Genomic DNA, 24,217 nt, shown 5'->3' on the forward strand with positions numbered 1-24,217 from the left:
TGTGTGGGATTAGTGAGATAAGCAATTGTAATTTTTACAATGATTGCTTTAGCATGTCAGCGCTTTGTCTGCAGACACCTTATGGATCCCATCACGCACCCTCTGTGAATGTAATGGAATAGTTCCAGGTACAGCTAATTTCAGACATGGCCTGTGGACAGCCCTCCTCTTTCTCCCCTCTCTATTGGCAGCACTAGTGGAAACTCTGAAATTCTAGTCATGATGTTGTTTGCAGCTCTTGGGCTTAGTGATGCAAGGCTGCCACTTCCACACCCTGTAAATGACCCAGAACTGTATAAAGATTAGCCAGCTCCCTGTGACCAACTTCAGACTGTAGGGGAAGGGAACTGTTCCAAGTTTGGGTTCAGACACTGCTGAGATCACAAGAAGCCAAGAACATTTCATCATGGGGGCCATTCTTTCCCCAAACTCCTCAACGCCCACTTTCCAAACTCCCAAGTGCTAGCACACATGGCGTGTGAGACCAGTGCCAATGCCACTTCAGGAAGCAGTGGGACTGGAGAGCCTGAGCTGTGTAAGTTTTCCTCCATACCAGGCCCATTCCCTCCATAACATTGTGTCTCTGGGCTAAAACCACAAAGGGACGTAGGTGTTGCAATGCTCAACCTAAGCCCCGTCCTTCTGAGGTAGTTAGATACTGAACTCCGGGCCCTAGGAAGGCGCCTAGCTCTGCTTGGGACTCACAGCCATGAACTTTCTCCTGGAATTAGGCACCTAAGCCAGGTCAGCCTCCCTTTCTCAATAAAGAACAGAGAGCAGGAGACCCTATTACAGCAGTAGCCCAAGGGGCATGATCAGGGCACTCACTTGGGATGTGGGAAAGCTGTTTTCAAATCCCTACTCTGCCTGATTTGCAGCAGGGACTTGAATTTGGGTTTCTTACATCCCAGGTGAGTCACCTGATGGCCCGCCATGCTAGGGGATTCTGCTGAAGCTGGTCCAGGGCTCAGGCCTGGGTGAGGGTGACGAGCTGGTCAGCACTAGGATGTAGGTGGTTTGTGCATACAAACTGGCAGACACCTCAGCCACTTTGCCAGAGAAACAGCATCTATGGAGTTAGGCAGCAACTTGAGCAGGAGGTTGGAGGATTTCAGTTAGCACCAAAGCTCTTTTGTGGCGCTAACCCTCTGCCATTATCTCTGGCCCTTTGTTTCTCCCATAGCAGCACGTATGTCTGACAAAGAACCAGGATGATTAGCCATGTGCCCTGTTTCCTGGCTTGCTGTCTGCCGCCAGCCTCGATACACCTTGGGCAGCAGGCAGACTGGTGGTCGAGGGGGAGTTCCTGTGCAGCCCTGCTTTCCACACAGAGCTGGCTGCAGAGGGAAACTGACCAGAACTGCACAGTTCCCTGCCTCGGGACATGTTTCCCCCTGAGAATTATGTGAGTCCCACAATGTGTAGAGATGAGCAACCAAAACATTTGTCTAACCCTCCACATGGCTGTCCCATGGAGGCATTTGTTCCTCCTTGTTAATACATGAGGAAGAAATGCTTTGGGGAAGTACCAGGGGAGCATACTGTAAAGAAAATCACGGGGAATAACCCCCTCCCCACATGTGCACAAAATACCCTAATAGCCTCGTATACCTCATCCCCCCAACCACACACTCATGCACATCCTGCCCTCCAAGAGATTCCGTAGTGCTCAGAGGACATCTCTCTCCACCATCTCCCAAGATCTGGGAGGAACCTGCGCTCACCTTAGGGTCTCCCACAGGTTGTACCTGTGTGATAACCCCCCCCCCACACACACACACACACACACACACCACCACCACCAGACAGCAGGAGGGACATCCAGAGCAGGTGCTCATCCAGGACAGTGGTTTTCAACCTTTTTTCATTTGGATGGAGGTGCAGACCCTTTGGAAATCTTAGACACAGCCTGGGACCCCCAGGGTCCATGGACCATAGGTTGAGAACCCTGATCTAGAACCTCGACAACGGACTGACCTTGCTTGGAGTGAGGGAGTGAAGAGCAAGGAGGGCAGGCAGGCTCTTGGGCCCAGGGCTCAAGAGGCCTGGAGCTGACACTAGGGGGACAGGAGACTCTGTTTGGGAGTCCTCGGACAGTATCATTGTGACTTGCTCTCCTTTGGGGCAGGTTTTATGTGTCTTGTGTTTGCATCAACATTGAGACTGCGCCTTGTTCCTTTGAAAGTAATGTTCAGAAAAGCCAGGCAGAGGGTGCAGTGGGGAGCGCTGCCCCACACCCATGGACAGGAGGGGAAGTGCCCCACGCTCTAACCCCTTCTCCTGCTCCATCCCCTCCAGGGTTTTCACCAGGATGGCCCCGGTCCACAGGCTACTGTCCTGGGAATGGGAACCCCGGGCAGCGCTCCGCACTGCTCTGCCGCTGGCCGGTCCAGTGCGCCCAGGCTCACCCCATGTCCCACCAGAGGGGGCAGGCCCGCAAGGCCCCTGCCTGCAGCCCGGGCCGCCCCACTCCCCGCAGCTGCAGCCCCACCGGCTCCGCAGGGAACCGGCCCCGGCGCACGCAGGGGCAGGCTCAGCACCAGGCCTGCCGGCAGGGGGCGCCGCGGGGCCGCCGCGGGCCGGGCAGGGGCGGGGCAGCGGCAGGGGACGGGGCGGCCGCAGCAGGTGCGGGTCGGGGCGCACCGCTCGCATCCCGCACTGACACCTGCCGCCTCCTGCCTGCAGCACCCGCCGGCCGCCGCGCCGGCCGCATGGAGTCCCGCAGGCCAGGAGACGCCCGAGGTGAGAGCGCCCCGGGGTGCCCCGTCACTGGGGTCCTGCCCCAGAGCAGAGCTGGGTCCGGGGGAAGGGACCCCGGGCGCCCTGGAGCAGAGCGGGGCCCGGAGAGAGGGACCCGGCGGGGACAGAGCAGAGCGGGGCCCGGGGGGAGGGACCCGGCGGGGACGGAGCAGAGCGGGGCCCGGGGGGAGGGACCCGGCGGGGACGGAGCAGAGCGGGGCTCGGGGGGAGGGACCCGGCGGGGACGGAGCAGAGCGGGGCCCGGGGGGAGGGACCCGGCGGGGACGGGGGGACGGAGCAGAGCTGGGTCCGGGGGAAGGGACCCGGGGGGGACGGAGCAGAGCTGGGTCCGGGGGAAGGGACCCGGGGGGGACGGAGCAGAGCGGGGCTCGGGGAGAGGGACCCGGCGGGGACGGGGGGACGGAGCAGAGCGGGGTCCGGGGGGAGGGACCCGGGGGGGACGGGGGGACAGAGCAGAGCGGGGCTCGGGGGGAGGGACCCCGGGGGGGACGGAGCAGAGCGGGGCCCGGGGGGAGGGACCCCGGGGGGGATGGGGGGACGGAGCAGAGCGGGGCTCGGGGAAAGGGACCCGGCGGGGACGGAGCAGAGCGGGGCCCGGGGGGAGGGACCCAGCGGGGACGGAGCAGAGCGGGGCTCGGGGGGAGGGACCCGGCGGGGACGGAGCAGAGCGGGGCCCGGGGGGAGGGACCCGGCGGGGACGGGGGGACGGAGCAGAGCTGGGTCCGGGGGAAGGGACCCGGGGGGGACGGAGCAGAGCTGGGTCCGGGGGAAGGGACCCGGGGGGGACGGAGCAGAGCGGGGCTCGGGGAGAGGGACCCGGCGGGGACGGGGGGACGGAGCAGAGCGGGGTCCGGGGGGAGGGACCCGGGGGGGACGGGGGGACAGAGCAGAGCGGGGCTCGGGGGGAGGGACCCCGGGGGGGACGGAGCAGAGCGGGGCTCGGGGGGAGGGACCCCGGGGGGGATGGGGGGACGGAGCAGAGCGGGGCTCGGGGAAAGGGACCCGGCGGGGACGGAGCAGAGCGGGGCCCGGGGGGAGGGACCCGGGGGGGACGGGGGGACAGAGCAGAGCGGGGCTCGGGGGGAGGGACCCCGGGGGGGACGGAGCAGAGCGGGGCCCGGGGGGAGGGACCCGGGGGGACGGAGCAGAGCGGGGCCCGGGGGGGACGGAGCGGAGCCCGGGGAAAGGGACCAGGGGAGTGCGCACCTGTCAGTCCTTGGGCGCTCAGGGTCCACGGGCATCTCCTCCGCCCTATGGCCTCGGCGCTGACTCCTGCCAGTCTCTGCGCTGGGATGAGCCCGGCAGCCTGCGCCAGGCGCTGCGATGCCCCCTCCTGTGTCTCCGGGCAGCCAGAGCCTTCCCCCGGGCCGAGGGTCTCGTGTCCCCAGCTCCCCTCCCCGACCTGGAGACACCGGCGCCGTTGGGAAAGACCGGAGCGTTTTAAAGGCGATTCTGTCTCTACAGCTACCCCAGCGCCTGCCTCCGAGCAGCTGGCGGGGCTGAGCGCCCCTGGCTGGGCTCGTGGCTGGTCCGCCTGCCTGGAGAGCTGGCGGCAACCCACAGCTCCTGGGGCATGGCAGAGCTTTTCAGCCTTTCATTCTCTTCCTGAGCGAAGGGTCCCAGGGCCACTTGGGACGGGGGGCTGCTCATGTACTGCTGCTTCGCGGCGGGAGCCTTGGGGCCTGGATCCTTCCCTCCTTGTATAGGCAAAACCCAGGGCCAGGAGGAGTGCTGGGGATGGACCCTGCAGGTCTGTCCCACCAGTGGGAGTTCTGCACAAGGGTTTGTGCCCAAGGAGGCCAGGTGAACCTCAGGGCAAGGGGTGACAAAGGAGAGCCCCAATTAGCAGAGAGGTGAGGCTGATGCCTTCCAGGGCTGCTTCAGTTCCACTTCCTAGAAACATCTGGGTAGAAAATAAGTGTGTATCTTTCACGTTAAAATCAGCAAACACTTGTAATAATGGATAACTTAAACCACACAGGAAAGCTCCTGCCTGGCTCTTGCTTTCAAATGCAGAGGGACCCTTCCCTTGTCACAGATCATGGCCCTGATCCTGCGGAAACTCAGGCACCTGGGTAACTTTACTCATCTCAGTAGCCCTATTAACTTAAATGGGACTGACTGCACCAGTAAAGTTGCTCACTTGATTAAATGTGTTGTAATTGGCCCCAGCGTCTGTTCGTACAAGATGATGGTTTCCTATTTCTTGAGTAAACTTCATTTTTCTGAGTAACAGCCGTGTTAGTCTGTATTTGCAAAAAGAAAAGGAGGACTTGTGGCACCTTAGAGACTAACCAATTTATTTGAGCATAAGCTTTCGTGAGCTACAGCTCACTTCATCGGATGCATACTGTGGAAAGTACAGAAGACGTTTTTATACACACAAACCATGAAAAAATGGGTGATTATCACTACAAAAGGTTTTCTCTACTTCCCACCCCACTCTCCTGTTGGTAATAGCTTATGTAAAGTGATCACTCTCCTTACAATGTGTATGATAATCATTTTTCTAACATTTTGTACATGACTGGAGATCTGCAGGTGTGTGTGTCTTTACATCTGGTTTTGAATAGTGGGATTTTCCTTTAAAAGATTCATGAATTCAAGAGACTTGGGCAAATCTGCAATAAGAACATATTGTGGAATGTTAGGTTTCAGAGTAGCAGCCGTGTTAGTCTGTATTCGCCATTTCAATGTGCCATTTGTGTGGAAGTGTTTTGCTATTTTTTGCACAAATACATGTGACACTGACACTTCCTAGTTGGGAAATATTTAGAAAAATGATCAGTGATGCACTTAGCAGCTGGCACTGCACCAGGACACTTTCTAGGTGCTCAAGTTCCATGATACAGAATAATAGGCTAGGGCCAGTAGCTGTAGCTGCCAGGTGTTTCTATTGTAATCAGAGGCCTGTGCTTCCCAGCCTGGCAGCTGTGTCAGTGAGACGCTATGTCTTCTGCAGTTTCCACAGTATGCATCTGATGAAGTGAGCTGTAGCTCACGAAAGCTTATGCTCAAATAAATTGGTTAGTCTCTAAGGTGCCACGAGTCCTCCTTTTCTTTATGCCGATGTCATTATACTGTTTGCCCTGGAAGTGCCTGTAATTCTCACTTAGGGCCCAATCCTGCAAACAGTTCTGCGTAAGAGTAACTTTACTCATGTCAGTAAACCCCAGCGTTGAGATCAACAGTATTTGCAGGATTGGGCCACAGTGAATTTGGTACAGGAGGAGCAGATGAGCTCTAAGGCAGGGGGCCCTGGCTTAACACAGATCACCCGGATAATTAGCAAAGGGAGCAAGCAAGAAATACCAGAGATTAGTGAGTTTGCATATGCCTCTGCTAGATTTGTGAATGCCCTCCAGAGACCGCTGTCTGCTTAGGGAAGTGGCCTTGTACTCACTTGGTTCCATATTGTTTTAAAATACTGAATACCTTTCCCAGATAGGGTTGCCAACCCTCTAGGATTGGCCTGTAGTCTCCAGGAATCAGCACTGATCACCTGGTGACTACTGAAAGTAATCTGGGAGATTTTAATAGGATATTTTAAATGACATTTCGTCGTGTTGGGGGAAAACATCTCCCAGAACAGCTTCAGTCAGAGTTGGCAACTCTACTCCGAGACCTGAAGAAGAGCTCTGTAATGCAAAATCATAGAATCATAGAAGATTAGGGTTGGAAGAGACCTCAGGAGGTCATCTAGTCCAACCCCCTGCTCAAAACAGGACCAACCCCAACTAAATCAGCCCAGCCAGAGCTTTGTCAAGCCGGGCCTTAAAAACCTCTAAGATTCCACCACCTCCCTAGGTAACCCATTCCAGTGCTTCACCACCCTCCTAGTGAAATAGTTTTTCCTAATATCCAACCTAGACCTCCCCCACTGCAACTTGAGACCATTGCTCCTTGTACTGTCATCTGCCACCACTGAAGAGCTGAGCTCCATCCTCTTTGGAACCCCCCCTTCAGGTAGCTGAAAGCAGCTATCAAATCCCCCCCTCACTCTTCTCTTCTGCAGACTAAATAAGCCCACTTCCCTCAGCCTCTCCTCATAGGTCATGTGCCCCAGCCCCCTAATCATGTTCGTTGCCCTCCGCTGGACTCTCTCCAATTTGTCCACATCCTTTCTGTAGTGGGGGCCCCAAAACTGGACACAATACTCCAGGTGTGGCCTCACCAGTGCCGAAAAGAGGGGAATAATCACTTCCCTCGATCTGCTGGCAACGCTCCTACTAATACATCCCAAAATGCCATTGGCCTTCTTGGCAACAAGGGCACACTGTTGACTCATATCCAGCTTCTCGTCCACTGTAACCCCTAGGTCCTTTTCTGCAGAACTGCCGCTTAGCCAGTTGGTCCCTAGTCTGTAGCGGTGCATGGGATTCTTCCGTCCTAAGTGCAGGACTCTGCACTTGTCCTTGTTGAACCTCATCAGATTTCTTTTGGCCCAGTCCTCCAATTTGTCTAAATCACTCTGGACCCTATCCTTACCCTCCACCATATCTATCTCCCCTCCCCCCCGCCCCAGCTTAGTGTCATCTGCGAACTTGCTAAGGGTGCAATCCATCCCATCATCCAGATCACTAATAAAGATGTTGAACAAAACCGGCCCCAGGACTGACCACTGGGGCACTCCGCTTGATACCGGCTGCCAACTAGACATTGAGCCGTTGATCACAAAAGCTTGTCTCTCTCACCAATTGCTGGTACAATAAAAGATATTACCTCACCCATTTTGTTTCTTTAAAATATTTTTTCACCCTCCATGTGTAGAGTTAAACATGGCTCCTGGGCAGATGATCAAAGCCAAGATCAAGAAGACTTTGCCAGTGACTGGCCCTCAGGCTCCAACAGTCAGTGAGCTGATGCATTGGTACTGCATGAACACCAATACACATGGCTGCCGGCGTATCGTGGTATCAAGGGGACGCTTGCGCAGGTTCATCTGGATCCTGCTCACCTTGAGCGCCGTGGGGCTGATCCTGTGGCAGTGTGCTGAGCTCGTCATGTCCTATTACACGGCCTCTGTCTCAGTCACCGTGCAGTTCCAGAAGCTGCCCTTCCCCGCTGTCACCATCTGCAATATCAACCCTTACAAGTAAGCCATGAGGGGCCAGGGGATAGCTAATTACTGTATGAATGGCAGGGTCATGCCATTATGGCCAGGGTGAGCATGCTTTCAAAGGACACGAGGAAAGTGTTTCTCAGACATTTGTTAAATAATTTTTCCTCAAAACTCTGTCCAGCACTGAGCCCCTCAGGAAGCTTATCCTGCTGCTCTGACACCCCTGCTCTTTAATTCCATCCCCTTATTGTTAGCTCTTCCCCCTTCCCACAGCACCCTAAAATGCTGCACCTCTACTTTCTGGCTGTTTACACTCGTCAGACATTTGTAGCCATATTTGACTTACCAGCGCTGAGCCAAGCTAGATGCATTTAGCTCGTCTTATCTCTCTGCACACATCAACCCCCCCAGTCCCCTCTCTGAATGCCGTCTTTCCAGTAATGGAGAGCTCAGGCCTAACTAATATTCCAGGCACAAACTCTCCAACGGGGGGCAGAGAGTTTTCCATCTCCTCTTGCTTGGATGGGATGCCTTGGCATATGCCATCCAAAATCACATTGGGTTCTTTTTCCTGCCAAACTGTATTGCACACTTCTGTCTAATCTGCTGTCCGCTCTCCCCACCCCAGTCTCTCTCTGCCATTCTTGCTTTCTGGTCTCTCCTGCCCACGGAGGATCTGCATTTCAGATTGTATTGTCCCAGCTGCATTGTCCCCAGGATAAATCTTTTCCATTTCTTGTCCATCTTTCTGCTCTCTCTAGTTTTGGCAATTCCTCCTCATTTAGTACAATCCCCCAATATCTATCTGTTACTGCCTTCTGTAGCCTCTCCAGCTCATTAATTAAGATTTTAAAGAAGCTCAGATCTTACAGTGACCTCTTCACAGCTCAGTCTGTTGCTGTTTATAATGGCCTGTTGTCCATAGTCCTTCAGTCAATGGGCAATCTCTAGGATCTAGTTTTTACCCAAGCCAATTCAAATTAATTGTGTGAATAAAAGTTCCAAGTGAAGCATCAGTACTAAGTCAGTCTAGGGAGGAGAATGAGGAAGAGCTGGGTGTCCCCTATAATGGGCTATTCATTGTACAATGCGTAGGACAGGATAGGACTGCATGGAGTATTCCAGCAGGTTGACACCGGGAGAATATGGCATGTTATTTACTATTACCTTCTCTCCAATGTAGATACAGTGCAATGAAAGAGCATTTGTCTGAACTGGACAAAGAGACAAAAAATGCTTTGGAGACTTTATATGGCTTTTCAGAGGGCAAATCCAAGATACGTCGGGATGCAGATGACTGGAACGCTACAGAGAGCAAATTTCTTGAAAGAATCCCTCTGCTAAAGTTCAAAGACCTCTCTAAGAAGACTGTTACTGAGATTCCAAGTGGCAATAAGCGGAAAATTGAGACTAGTGTCTTTCACCAAGGTTCCAGCATGGTGAATACTGGGGATCCAGAAGATGTTGTGGGCTTTCAGTTGGTGAGTTCCATTCCTACGTGGTGACTGGGCGCGGTGTTGGCACAGGGAGTGGATGTGCTAGGGCAGGCACGACTGTTTGAGTAGATGACAAGTGTAGCAGTGGAGGGAAATGATAAAACTTTCAAGAGTTAATTGAGGCTTTAGTGAGGAATAGATACAAAGAACCTTCCAGGATGGAGAGACCCATGTACTGTAGATCTTCCAAATCCATCGGTTCCTTAAACATGTCCATCCACTGCTTCCCACAGATTATTCCACATACCCACAACCCTCAGGGAGAAAAAGTTCTTTTTGAAATCCAGCCTAAACTGCTTCCTCCTTATTGCCAATCATGACACCAGGGAGGTCATTTCTTAGATCCCCCATGATGAGCCCCCACTAGCCATGCTTCTTTAAGGTTACACACATTCAGTTCCTGATGTCCATGCTCACAGGAAAGGCCACTGGTGCCCAGATGAGCCACTTTGCTTCCTCTGTACCTTTTCCAGACTGATCTGCCTTCAGAATGCACACAGTTCTCAACACGAGGTCTACCAAGGACCTTCTGAAGAGGAATTGTTTGTATCCCGTAATACCTTATTTGTCTTTTTTTCCTCCCCCCGCAACTAGAAACTTCTTGCTTGAGTAGCACTGTTCAGTAGAAATCATATCGCAAACCCTTCAGTGGAAAATTATACCACATCTTCCTCATCTGAAACTCATTTTCCTCCTTTATTCTTATTAGTGTGACCCAAACAACAGCAGTGACTGTGCAGTTTACACATTCAGCTCTGGGGTAAATGCTATTCAAGAATGGTACAAGCTGCACTATATGAACATCATGGCACAAATACCCCTGGAGACGAAAGTGAATATGGGCTACTCCGCTGAGGATCTTCTGCTGACGTGTTTCTTCGATGGCATATCTTGCGACACAAGGTCAGTGCACAAAAATTACTCACCAGCCTAACTTCTCACTTCTTAAAATAAACGTCAAACAATTAGGAATTAAATGTTTGTTATTTACAGAGTGCAAATCGGTGCGCTCAGGAATATACAGAGCATAGAGGAAGCCACCGTCCCTTGCTTACTATCTAGATTAGGCGGACTGCACCATTCAGACTGACAATCAGCCAATCACCAGGCTCAGAATGGTGAAGACAGATGTGTAAATTTTAACATTGTGTTACACACGTCTTGCTCTGACAGATTATCGCTGACAGGTTTAGCAGTAAACGTGCATTTGAAGGTGGGTTGAATGAAGGAGGATAGTCATTTGGAGCACAAAGAAAGACTGTTAAAATGAACTTCAAGCACCAAACGTGCTTGTTCTCTCTCCTCTCAGGCTCATGGGTGATCCAGTGAGTAATTTACATTGCCATGGGCAGTTAGACCAGAGCCTAGGATGAAAAAAATGTTTGCTTTCTTTTAGAAACTTCACCCCTTTCCATCATCCACTGCACGGCAACTGCTACACCTTCAATAGTGGAGAAGACGGGAAAGTCCTGACCACCTCCACAGGAGGCAGCGAGTATGGTAAGGGGACCAAGCTGGTAGAGACATTCGAAAGCAGATTGTTCAGGGAACTGCATCCTAAGGGGGTTGACAGACATGTCGGCATTAGACATGTTATCTGATTGGGTTGGTTCAAATGAACATGTCCCCAAGCTGTTGCCAAATCACATGAATCAACTGTTGTTGCATCACTAGAGTTTTTCCACCTGAAATTATTCCTCTCCAGTTATGTCACTTGGTCTTTTAACAGATTTTCAGTAACATTCAAAGTCATCACTAGTAGTTATTATTAGTTGTGCTGCATGCTAAAGATTAGCTGCAGGAGTGCTTGGACGCTCCAATGATATCCGGACAATTCCACTTGAAGCCAGATGTTTAATCCAAACGGATGATGACAGTTAAAACTGAAGAAGATTGTACAGTGGCCATAGATGAGTCAACTCTCCCTGAGCTAGGGCTCTAGCTTTTTTTAACCCCGTTAATGCTATTTCTTTGTTCTGCAGGATTGCAGGTCGTTCTTTACATAGAGGAAGCAGATTACAATCCCTTCCTGGTGACCTCGACGGGGGCCAAAATCATTGTCCACGACCAGCAGGAATATCCCTTTATTGAAGATATTGGCACTGAGATTGAGACTGCAGTGGCCACCTCCATTGGGATGCACTTTGTGAGTGGCAGAGATCTTTCTTCTCGGGCTCATGAACGCTTACAAACACTGTATTAATTGTGTTAAATAGATCCCTGCTGCTGCCTCACAGCATCCAGGAAAGCTAGCAGAGCGCTGGGCGGGTACATTTATGCCCCAGGCCTGGCTATCTAAAGCACCTTAGAAAGCATGAGGCCAGAGAGAGAGCCACTGTAACTGAGCTGTGTTTGAGCACTCTCCTGACTCACGTTTTACTGCTCGGGGTGAAAGCTGTTGGAAATACAGGCCTGTGGGAATCCCACACCTATGGGTGATCCTGGTTTTATCCCATGGATTTCTTGAGGATTTTGATGTTTTCTACAACGTCTGAGGCACCATCCACACCATCAAACCCCTGCTTTAACTCATGTTCTGTAGCACAGTACAGACATGGTTGTGGGTCAAATCAGGTGGTTTGGCTGCCAGAGCAGACGAGCTAAAGCACAACTCTGACATCTGGCTATTCTGATTGGCTAGATGGGTCTGTGCTTACTGCCCTCCTGGCTGTGAAGAGACCCTTCCAGGTGGCCATGTCTGCACTCGCCTGCCTCGGGAAATCTCCCACCATTGCTATCACTCAGGGTAGGGTGGAGGCTGAAATAAGGTGCTGGGAGTTTCCCAAAGTAGTATTTGGAGTGGCTGGGTGTGTCAAGCCATGCCCTGATAGTCCATGCATTAGAAAGGACAGTAGGATAAAGTCTGACAGGTTCACATGTGCATATAGTTGACTATCTTCCAGGTGTCTGGATAAGCATTAGGGACAAGTGACTTTATAGTGTCTAAAAATATGGGACTTTCCCAAAGAGGCTTGTAGCTTTCTATAAAAGCAGGCAAGAGTAATCAGCAGCAGAGGGTTAGATCTATAGAGACCTAAAATACCTCCCAATCCTGCCTAACCCCCATGTCCTTGTGTTGATGCCTATAGAATAAGAACAACTCCACATATCACATCAGCAAAACTCTACTAGAAGAACTCTAGATATTGAAAAACATGGTTTGCCTTGGCATTCCTCAACTAAGTCATACACTGCCTTAAAGTCCCAGAGTCGTGACTTGAGACAGCTGGTCACAGAACAAGACTTGGTGCAGAGTGAATAAGATTGACAGCACACAAACTCTGATGTGGAAGAAGTGCCCTTTCGTAGCAGGGAGCCATTGCAAATATTCTGAATGTGTAGGCGGTTAGACTTTGAGTACCCTGAATTATGGTAGGCAGGAGGCATCTCATGGAGGCATCAAATATAATTAGGAAAAAATCTAAAAACAATTCTAGCCACATAATCTCCTACATAGAAGCAACCTACGTCCTACAGGCTAATTCACATAAGCTAGCTTCAGTCCTGCCCCATCATTGTTATCATTTAGGACTGTGCTGCCAGGGTGTCCAATAAGCAGAACTGAATGGTCTCTTTCCTTCAGCTCGGCTGGGGTCTCTCAAGTCAACATTTGTTTTCTGGTTTTCAGACTCGGTCTCACAAGCTAAGCAAACCGTACAGCGACTGCACAGAGACTGGCACTGACATTCCAGTAGCGAACCTCTACAACAAGAGCTACTCGCTCCAGGTAAAGCTCTGTTACTCTTGCTTTTTCAGAGACCAGGTGGGGGATGTAATATTAATAAAATTATTATATCTGCTCTTGGACCAACTTCTGTTGGTGAGAGAGACGAGCTTTCGAGCCGCACGGAGCTCTTCCTCAGGTTTTTCAGTCATTTGGGCGATCCCCTTGTACAAACAGCACAGTATTCTGCAGTGCTAGCCCCCAACCCTGCAGGAGCACTGCTGCAGTTGAATGCTTTGGATCACAGCTGTAGAAACCATAGTACTTTTAAAATCAGGGTTTTGTTCCAAAATGATTGAAGCTTGAAGTTGCCTTGGGGATTCTGTCATATAGCAGGAACATTAGCTCATTATGAAATTCTCTGGCACTGCTGGACTGGAAAATATTGGCCAAACAAATGTTGCAGCTTAGTAAGCCTTGAAGCCAGAAATTGTGACCCCTGTCAGATAAGACTCCATGAATAACTGATACTATCTAATCTGTGTCCAACCAGCAGAACGCTTACAAAGAAAGTTTCCACTAGTTTTGCAAGGCTCCTGTAATAGGCTCCACCTTGAGAGCATCAAGCATCCTGGTTTCCTCCATGATAATTCCCATTGCTCTTGTATTAATTGCTACTTTTTGCAAATCCAGTACCTGGGCTTGATTTTTCTTTTAACGGGTATTAAAATGCCAGCACCCGGTGATGTAATGCCAGCTGAGGTCACACGGACCTCCAGCAGAGTTAGTGCATTAAAGCATGGAGCCCAGCACTGCAGTTGGTAGGGACTGAAGATGGGGCCCCACCCACTGGAAATGCAGCTGAAAATGTTAGTTCCTGCTGGTTCCAGCTGACAACCCATTTTGGAACAGACCAGTAACCTAGAAGCAACCCAGGCCTGCTTGTGCATTTGTTGACCCATAGAAACCCAACTCTTGGTTTCTTTCCCTGCAGATTTGCCTGCATTCCTGTTTCCAGAGGGCCATGGTGGATACCTGTGGCTGTGCCCAGTACGCCCAGCCCTTACCTCCCGGGGCAGAATACTGCAACTACAAGAAATACCCCAACTGGAGTAAGTTCTCCACAGCATGAGTAAAGCCCCCGCACAGCCTCCTTTACCGCCTAGTTACAACCACCAAATGTCCTGCTGGCAGACAGGTCCCAGCTCTGCCCCGGCATTAGATCATTACCACACACACTATACTCCACTGAAATTGCCACCCACACAAGCCCATCCGGGCTGGAGGAAAGGTGAATCTGCCTTGGACTAATGTGGGCGCCCTGGCCAGCTTTTATTGCTCAGCCCAGAGATAGCTCTCTGCTAGCAAGAGCCGCCTTGTCTCTGAAATCCCAGCGACACACTTCGTAACACTAGTTAATTGTACTCTGGTAGCATCTGGAGGCCCCGCCTGAGTCCAGGGCTCTATTGTGCTAGGGGCTCTCAGGACAAATTTTTTGGTGGCCAGTCAGAGTGCGGGTACCAACTCTTGCTGGTAGCCACTCTCACACTTTTCCCTAAAATACTTAATTAACATTAGGAAAAACAAACAAATATGCACATAGACACGGCCAAATCATTGTAACTTATTTATTGCTAACTAGTAATGGGGCATTGGGGTGGTTGGCCAGGGGAGGTAGCAGGGGCCCAGAGCATGAAGCTTTGTGGCTGGGGGTCAGGGCCTGGGGCTGGAGCCCAAAGCCCCATGGCCAGAGCCTGCTGTCCTGCCACCCCAGGGCTGGAGCCCAACGCCTGAGCCCCACTGCCGCTGGAAAGGTGGGGAACTCACCAGCTGCCTGGTCCCCCAGGTGTCTCCAGATGGGAGCAGGGCCCAACCCCCTGCTGGCGGCCGCAGCAACCAACACCAGGGCAGTGCATCCGGGAGCAACAGGGAGGGGAGGGGCCGCTGCTTTCCCCTCCCTCCCAAATCACAGTCAAGGAGGCTGTGGCCACAAGAAAAGCCGCCGGTGGCTGCATTTGAGAAACACCGTGCTCACTGCTAGACACGGCATAAGCGTAGCGAGCGCCTGTCCCTGCCCCGAGGAGCGGGTCTTTCCAGGGAAAGCATTTACCCCCATTTCGTAGCTGGGGAAATGAGACCCTCAGACGAGGGGGGACTTGCCCAAGGCACAGAGCGAGTCTGTTCCAGAGCCAGGAATTGAACCCAGATCTCCCAAGCCCAGTGTATGAAGCGCAAGACCAGATGCTCTCCGGCTTCGCCAGCCAGTCACCCTGTGCTCTCTTTCTGCAGTGTACTGCTACTACAAGCTGCATGAGAAGTTTGTGAAGGAGCAGTTGGGCTGTCAGCAGATCTGCAAGGAAGCCTGCAGGTAAGTCCTGCTGCCGGACAGGCGAGAAATGAAACTCTCCTTACGCAGGAGTTCAGACTGACAGCTAACACTAGGCTTCTTTTCCCACAGCTTTAAGGAATGGACGCTGACCACCAGCTTAGCCCAGTGGCCATCTTCAGTTTCTGAGGTGAGCCCCCAGTTCTGCTCTGCTTGCTCAGCCGGCCTCGATGCATGACGAGAGTCGCAGGCTCTGCGTTCAGGCTGGCTTGGTTCCCTTGTGCCTTGGACCACAGGATCATTGTCAGGCTGGGGCTTTCCCCTGCTTCTGCTGCTGTGTCAGTGAGGGCTGCCCTCCGCCCAAAGGGGGGATGAGCCCAGATTTCTCAGCGATGGGGAGATGAGGTTACAAGGGCGAACGGCCTCCCACAATGAAAGGGGGCGGGGAAGCTTCACAGCTCCAACAGGAACTAGGTAAAATCCAGAGGTGCAACCTTGGGAATGAGAGGCCCCTTCTGTATTTGTGAGCATTGGCCTGGTGCTCCTGACCACAGGATCTGAACACTTGCAATGTGTGAGGCTCCCATAGCCAGGTACAAGGACACGGCCCTGGCCAAGGAGCTCACCAGCTAACCTGCAAACGTGTCCCCTGGGGGGTTCAGTCTCTCTGGGTCTGCGAGATCCCCCCACTTGGCGGTAGCATGTGGGCCCCACCACACAATCATGGCATTCTAGAATGGAACCTGAGCCAAATGAGCTGTCACATCCTGGGCTCCCTGGGCTTGTGCTCATGGCAGTTGCATTGTTTTCTTGTTTTCCAAGGACTGGATGCTTCGAGTCCTCTCTTGGGACAAAGGGCAGAAAATCAACAAAATGCTGAACAAGTAAGTTTCCCCCTGTGTATTTCCAGCCTGTGTCCCGAGTTCAGATACAATCACAGCGGCCCTAACAATGGCAATGGAAAAGAATGCTCCCTTCGACGGGCCTGGCCCTACTCGTCCAACTGGTTCTTTAAATCACTCTTCAGTGAGCCTCACGCTATTGTTTGACTAAAGCCAGGGCCTGCTCTCTCTCTCTCCCTTCCCAGAACGGACCTCGCAAACCTCGTGGTGTTCTACAAAGACCTGAACGAGAGATTCATTTCCGAGAATCCCGCCAACAACGTAAGCTCTGACGTCTGCAGTCTGTTTAGACCCAGAATAGGTCCAGTGCAGGCAGCGGCAGGACAAGCTCCCCCAAACAGTGCCCTCCAACGTGCCCCAGTCCTGTCTTGTCGCTAGCATCTCCAGGGGCATGTGGGGAGGTCAGGTTCCTTGGCTCATTCAGTCCTTGTCCTCTGTCACGTAGGCACCTCTCCACGGGGAACTGCCCGGAGACAAGAGTAAGTGACTGTTCTGTTTCAACATTAGTTGACTTTTCTAGAGCATAAGCTAGAGTGGAGCAGGCAGGAAGCTTAGAGACGTGCCCATTATATTTTGCCTTCACTTTAGTGACCAGACTCCTGTATTGGGCAGGTTGTGTCCCTTTAACAGTGTCTAGTTAGCCAGCCCCTGGACACCTCGTGACAGACGCTGATTGCTCTAGCTCAGAGACGTCTCCTCTCTGGCTGCTGCTGGTTGCCTGGCTGGTTCAGGTGTAACCTTGCACTCTCTTCTCCTCCAGATTGTCATCCTTCTTTCCAACTTCGGGGGCCAGCTGGGCCTTTGGATGAGCTGCTCCGTGGTTTGTGTCATTGAGATCATCGAAGTTTTCTTCATCGACTCCTTCTTCATCGTCATGCGGCACCGCTGGCAAAAGGCAAAGAAATGGTGGAATGACCGAAAAGCAACACCCCCTCAGGAGCCCCCTCAGTGTAACGCTCCAGCCAAAGTGGGCCACGACCACCCCGTGTGCCCCGACGAGGACCTGCCCACCTTTAACACTGCCCTTCACTTACCACTGCCCCAGGAAAATCACATGCCCAGGACTCCCCCGCCCAACTACAGCACTTTGCAGCTAAACGCTGCATTCACAGACCCGCAGCCCAACCCTCTGGAGGGCAGGAGCCATTGACCATATTGTCTCCTCATCCAGAGGCAAAAGCAGGCAATGAACGTGTCATCCGGGTGTCCAGGAGCAAGAGGTGTGTGTCTGGGGGTGAGCGCTAGGGGACTATTGGGTCCAGCCTCGAATTCAGGGATTTGGAGCTTTGTGGTGAAAGCATCTCTGGGAGGAGCATGGGCAGGAGGACTCAGCCCCCCGGCATAGAGCAGGGGTTGGTAACGCTAGGTCCAAGTCCCTGGTGTTTTCCAATGAAGGGTTGCTGGCGCTGGTTTGTGTAGGATGTGGAACTGAGCCGTGATGGGTCTTGCCAAACAGTGACAAGCCACACACCCCTCCTCATTTCATCTGGGTAGGAATCACGCCTCGGGAGAAGCGGTCATATCAGCATGATGCCACACCTGCTCCAGGCCTGACATGTGGTACCAACCCAGGCCTTTAGGGCGGCTTGTGTTACTTGGCTAGGAGCAGGCATAGAGGGAGCTCTCGGAAAAGAGTTAAAACCTGCAGGTACTGGATGGTGGCGAGAGGAAAGGAAAATACCACTGTAGGGTCAGATTCTAACCTGTTCAGCTAAACACTGAGCAGGTAGGATTCTGCCAGCCGCATCCCAAGAGAGAAATTCCTTAGCCTGGAGGAGAACCTTGAAAGCCAATCAAACTCCTCCTGGAGTAAGGCACGACTCAGCCTGAGTAAAAGGGAGCCAGAGTCATCCCCAACCCTTCCTTTAAAATGCCTGAAGTCTAATTTTGAGCAGGATAATGACCAGACACGGCAATCAGTGTGCTCAAAGTAACCCACTTAAAGTGCAGGTGCCCTTGGCACACTCGGGTTCCAGCACTCTCAAAGGGCAGCTGAATCCTCTTCATGCTACAGTCATTTTGGCCCTTCTGCTGGGAAATACCATTCAAATGCCAGCCTCATTCACTGGCACACACCCTTAGCCCGCACACAGCCCGAAGAACTGGGCTGTGCTCTGGGGAGCAACTCAAGGGCCAGGAAGGAAGACGAATCCCACTCCAGGGCACAGTGGCAGCAGAGCCCCCTGGGAATTCCTGCACCCAGACCCAGCCTTAACGGGGAACAGTGAGCAGAAGAATCATAGAATCATAGAATATCAGGGTTGGAAGGGACCCCAGAAGGTCATCTAGTCCAACCCCCTGCTCAAAGCAGGACCAATTCCCAGTTAAATCATCCCAGCCAGGGCTTTGTCAAGCCTGACCTTAAAAACCTCTAAGGAAGGAGATTCTACCACCTCCCTAGGTAACGCATTCCAGTGTTTCACCACCCTCTTAGTGAAAAAGTTTTTCCTAACATCCAATCTAAACCTCCCCCATTGCAACTTGAGACCATTACTCCTCGTTCTGTCATCTGCTACCATTGAGAACAGTCTAGAGCCATCCTCTTTGGAACCCCCTTTCAGGTAGTTGAAAGCAGCTATCAAATCCCCCCTCATTCTTCTCTTCTGCAGACTAAACAATCCCAGCTCCCTCAGCCTCTCTTCATAAGTCATGTGCTCTAGACCCCTAATCATTTTTGTTGCCCTTCGCTGGACTCTCTCCAATTTATCCACATCCTTCTTGTAGTGTGGGGCCCAAAACTGGATACAGTACTCCAGATGAGGCCTCACCAGTGTCGAATAGAGGGGAACGATCACATCCCTCGATCTGCTCGCTATGCCCCTACTTATACATCCCAAAATGCCATTGGCCTTCTTGGCAACAAGGGCACACTGTTGACTCATATCCAGCTTCTCGTCCACTGTCACCCCTAGGTCCTTTTCCGCAGAACTGCTGCCTAGCCATTCGGTCCCTAGTCTGTAGCGGTGCATTGGATTCTTCCATCCTAAGTGCAGGACCCTGACCCCATACACTGACCCCATCCCCAGGCATGTTTCCCTTAAACTCCCCTTGTCCATTAGCATGCAGCGAGTTCCCTATAGAGCTGCTCTCTCTGATGCCAAGCCCCTGTGCACGGGCTCCTTGGATCCTACCACTAGTTCCTCCCTGGCCGGGAGGCACTGTGCCTGCAGATCTGACCCACTGAATTGAGATGAAAACAGACGCTGGTTTTCAAACATTGGTTCTAAAAAGGTCACTGCTCATGCCCGTTCTCACAGAATGGGTTAGCCCAAATCACTGGAGTTTCCCTGCCTTGAGCACATGATCGCGAGAACATTCAGGGCCCAATTCTGCCCCCCTTGAAGTCAACAGAAAAACTCCCATTGAGACCCCAGAGTGAAGGCTGCCGTTCATTGTCCTCTCTGGTGTGCCCAGTTTATTGCAGGGGAGCACACACCTGGCAGGTGCATTCTGTATGGAGGGGTGGGCGCCCGGCCATGACTCAGAATCTCCCTCTTCCTAGCTGGTTCCAGCCATGGCCTCCAGGGAGCTGAGTCGGGTGGGCTGCATGAGTGTTAGGATGGCTGTGTGCTGGGCCAGCATGACCTCATGGACTTTCAGAGTACTGTGTTGTCAAATGAATCAGACATTTTAACAGTGAGAACAAAGATGTTTCCAAGAGTGCAATACAAGAAGTCTTTTTTAACTGAATTATTTACCAGCAGGGAGGCTGGAAAACGAAGAACAGGGAAAGATATATTTTTGAATAAACTGGGTTTTTTTAGTTAATGGATGTGTGTGTTGTTCTGCTTGGATGTCCAAAGTCATTGCTGAGAACTAGCGAGCTGTGCCTCGCTCTGCCCTGGCCCGCTCTATCCTAGTCCTTTACATTTGTAACAAGGGACCAACTCAGAACTGCTCAGCAACTGGGAGTTACCCTTCAGGCTTGTCTACACAGTGGCTAATGTACTGTGCACCATGCGCTTTAGAAATTACAGCCGCGTCATGTTGCACATTAATTGGTCCATGTGGTCCCTGCAGGTGCGTACAACACATTCCCTGGAGGGCTTTAACTACCAGCAGGGTCTACGTGGACCAATTAACACACTTTAAAAATCACATCCCCCAGAGCACATTACCCCACCGTGTAGATACACTAGAGTGGAATTGATTTACCTTGCCACCAAAGGGGCAAGGTAGAGGCTCTACCTTGAAGGGATGAAATGCTGAGAGCAAAGGGTTGGCTGCCTGGGTCCTCTATAAACAACCATGTCTTGTTATTTGAAGAGGCACCTTCTCCCACAAGGCATACCTTCTGCCAACTTCCTGATTAAATTCTATGTCAAATCAACACAAAAATTCCCCCACATCTTCCGGGGCTTTGCCAAAGGTGTGTGCTGCAATCAGGTGGTCATTTCCCAGAAGTTACACCTCATTAACACTATAAATATGCTGTGATTTATAGTGAGAAAGGCAGGGCTCCTTGGACAGCGGATTCTCCGGGGTTCTGTCTGGAACAATGCTTCTCCACTGTGCCAGAACAAAGCTCGGGAACTGAAACATGCTTTTCTTTTGTGGGGTGACATTCTAAATGAAACATGTCAAGGGCTTTCCCGCTTTCCTATGCAACTAGGGTGGTAACATCTCCCTGGCTCACGACCTGCCATGCTCTTAAGGCGGGTCCTTTCCCAGCCTCTCCTCCATTTAGTTGGATGAAACCAGGACTATGACCTCAGTCAGCTCCTCCCTCTGCTCCATGACGAAGTTTAACGTCTGAAAGGGAGGAAGGATGCCAGGCCCCATATGCACAATGGAGAGCCGTGATGTACATATACACAGCTTGGCTTCCCACCAGGCCATCCTGCATGACCTCTGGGCATTGTTCCCAGTGGAAGCCGTGAGCCTGGCCTTGCCAGCTTGCAGCGGGATGTGGTGAAGCTGGTATGTTCTCAGCCTGTCAGGGCCACTGAGATATGTCACCAATTGTGCTTCACATTTTTGGTAGCAGTGAGACGTTTGGGGGCCTGTGTGTCACTCGGCTAGACCAATGCCACACACTGGCTTCCTGAGCTTTATGCAAGAAATGGGGCTTTAAAGAATGAAAGTTTTCACTGCAGCCAGAACAGTTTACAGCCCCTCTCTGAGGCAAGGAGCCAGCATGTTCCAAAACAATAGGAGTTCTAGAGCATTTTACGTCTTTGCGGCTTTCCAAAATCACTAGTTAGGCAGAGTAGCCCCAACACGTCTCACGAAGCTGAGGGTTTTAGCAAGTGTGCCCACTAGACACACTTTGCATTTGAACTGACATTCCAGTACATGAAAAGCTGTTTGGTTGATTTAAAATGACTGAAGCATCCAGTTCTCTGAAGGTGGGGAGTTCCCCCAGGGTCACTCCCATCAGAAAACTGCAATATGTGCCCTGGTTAGAAGTTACTTTTGTAACTAAGCGAGAGCAAGCTCAGGAATAAGCCATTACACGTTACATACTTTAGAAGGCTGCACTCCATCATCCATGCAGCTGCATCACACCTGTCTTTGCTGATGCCATTTGAAGGGCAGAAAACCCTGGCATGGCTGTACAATCATGGGTATGTGGGGGGAGGGTTAATTCAAGCTTCAATTACTGTACACATGCAGAATCCCAAATGCCAGAAAGGCAGAGAAAAGGGGCAGAAAACAGCTGTTCAATACACCCCAGCCTTCATGCGCTCAAAGAGTCCAAGACAATTTTTGTACTAGCTTACACAGCTCCATCCTGTGTAACAGCAACATCTCTTCCTCCTTTTCACCAATCACTTATTTGAGGAGCAGACGAGAATGTCAATTATCTCAAAATCCATTTCTTTGCCACTAGGGCAGCAGTCTCAGTTAGTGACGACTCGGGTCGATTTTGTAAGTCTCCCAGGAGAAGGAGACGGAGGAAGGGTGCCGCATTGCTTCTACATCAATTAGTTACTGGATGCGGCGAATACTCTCACGCCTTATGCAATAGGATAGCCCCTGTTAGATTCACATCACCGGTGTGTATTGCCAGTCTGCTGAGCACGGGTTGCTGGATTAAATGCACACATGGCCTGAAGTTCTGATCTTAGGAAATATGTGGTTCCCCAATGTCAGGTTTAAGTCTGTGCTGGCTACAGATTCCAAAGGCTTGTGGGGCCATCTCAGCTGACAGGACCTTTGGAGATGAATCGCTGGAGGGTGCATATTTTGGCAGCAACAGACTGTAAACAGCTTGTGGTGCTGAGGAATTTTCTGGCTTGAGAAGGGCCAACATCCAGATGCGTAACATCCAGGCTGTGCTTGACCAGGAGCCACCACCTCAGGCCAAGATTTTATCTGTCATCAACTGAAGAACACTGGGTCTGGGTCAATACTTTGGCCCACTCTGCACTAGGAGCACTTTACCAATGCCAGGATACTCTAGACTTATAGACATGCAGGACTGGAAGGGACCGTAACAGGCCATAGTGTAGGCCCCTGCACTCAAGGCAAAGCACTCCTCGCGTGGAGGCAGCTATACGGCCAAAGCAGGGTTGTTGCCGGTACAGCTAACTCCCCATTTAACCAAAACCTTATTATCCAAATCGCTTTTTGTCCCCCAGCATGAGATACACGCCCTCTGCAGCAATCACATGCTTGGAGACAAGGAAGGGTTTTGGATAATGCAGTGGTACACAGATAATAGAGAAGAGACCCCCCCGAAGGACTGCATGGAAGAAGAGGATGAGCACTTAGCCATGGGGAAGGCCACTCTGCTGCTGAATGGCTTCTGCCTTGTAGATTATCCAACCTCCCAATTATCTGAATAAAGTCTGTGACCCACCCTGCTACTCGAATAGTCAGGAGTGTACGGTACAGCTCACTCCACACACACACGCACTGCAGCAAAACAAGCTATGCTGGTAGAAGCAACGTTCTCCTGGGTATGTACACTCAGGCTTTGGGTGGCACAGCCATGGCAGTCATGGATCACAGCTCTTCACGCCCTGGGCTGACATAGCTCTGCTGGCCGACCTGGCCATCGGCAGGAAATCTGCCAGGAAAACCCAGGTGTTGCAAACATGCAATAGATGACTCATGCTCGTCCCTGGTAGCCAGCAGTGCTCAGCTAATGGCCCAGGGTGGTGTCCTGCAGCCCCAGGCTGGCCGACGTGGCACTGACGTCCTGACCATAACCAGTAATTAAAGATACCATGGTATGTTTGACAAGACTTAGGCTTGGTGTTCCACTTTGGGTAATTACATTCTACCGACAAAAAATTCCCATTGCAGCTTCTATTTCACACGGGATTCTTCACTTCCTGCCTGAAGCTGTTGTGTAGTGCTGCAGAACAGCTGGGAAGGTTCACATCAGAGGAAGGTGAAGTGGTCTGTACATCCAGCCTTCACTCAGTCTTTCTACAGCACCACAGAGAGGGCTCAGAGCTTTACCGAACACAGTAGAAGTCCCTGTCCAGAAGAGTTCACAGTCTCACGTCCTGATCCTGCAGTTGGATCCACTAGCAAGGAGCCCAACTGGGCTTCTTGGGGGCGCAGGGCTCCACGCTAGAACACTGGATTGAAGGTTCGGGGCCTAAGTTAGATCATAAGGTGAGGGTGGCATTAGGACAGTTCATGTTTGGTGGCTTCTTGCTGGTGATTTGTTTGCTGTGGTTTTTAATACTAAGGAACTAGAGCTTTGGGGTGCTGGCAGGCGTCAGCCAGAGGGGCCAGGAAGTTGCCAGCATAAGACACAGTAGAAGTAAGATTTTCGGAAGGCTGTGGAGAGCAGGAAGGCTCAGTTTGCTGGAGGGGAGATGGGTCTAAGCATGGGAGACCTGCACTGCAGGCTGGTCTGCACTTGCACGTCTGACAGAAATAAGCATGTCAGTTAGGGGTGTGAATTTTTGCTGACATTCCAACCCAGGGCAAGCCCATGAGCAGGGGCATTTACAGCAGCATAAAGGTGCCTTGGAGCGGTATGGATTATTTCAGTTCCTAACTGGAACAAGCTATTGTGGGCTAAAGCCCTTTAACACTTGTATA

The 24,217-nt window shown here is 51.8% G+C and overlaps 1 protein-coding gene across 1 annotated transcript; it reads left to right on the top strand.

The window, feature by feature from the left end:
• The first annotated feature begins 2,661 nt into the window (after positions 1–2,661).
• Positions 2,662–18,833, top strand: SCNN1G (sodium channel epithelial 1 subunit gamma). The gene is made up of 13 exons (XM_074964937.1): positions 2,662–2,742; positions 7,531–7,855; positions 9,006–9,303; positions 10,028–10,221; positions 10,715–10,818; positions 11,301–11,464; positions 12,947–13,045; positions 13,977–14,094; positions 15,272–15,350; positions 15,441–15,498; positions 16,131–16,192; positions 16,396–16,471; positions 16,971–18,833. Exons 1-13 carry the CDS (start codon positions 2,712–2,714, stop codon positions 17,358–17,360), a joined length of 1,998 nt encoding a protein of 665 aa, XP_074821038.1. The 5' UTR covers positions 2,662–2,711; the 3' UTR covers positions 17,361–18,833.
• The last annotated feature ends 5,384 nt before the right edge of the window (positions 18,834–24,217 follow it).

The sequence above is a fragment of the Natator depressus genome, chromosome 10 (genome assembly GCF_965152275.1).
Source record: "Natator depressus isolate rNatDep1 chromosome 10, rNatDep2.hap1, whole genome shotgun sequence".
Lineage (NCBI taxonomy): Eukaryota > Metazoa > Chordata > Testudines > Cheloniidae > Natator > Natator depressus.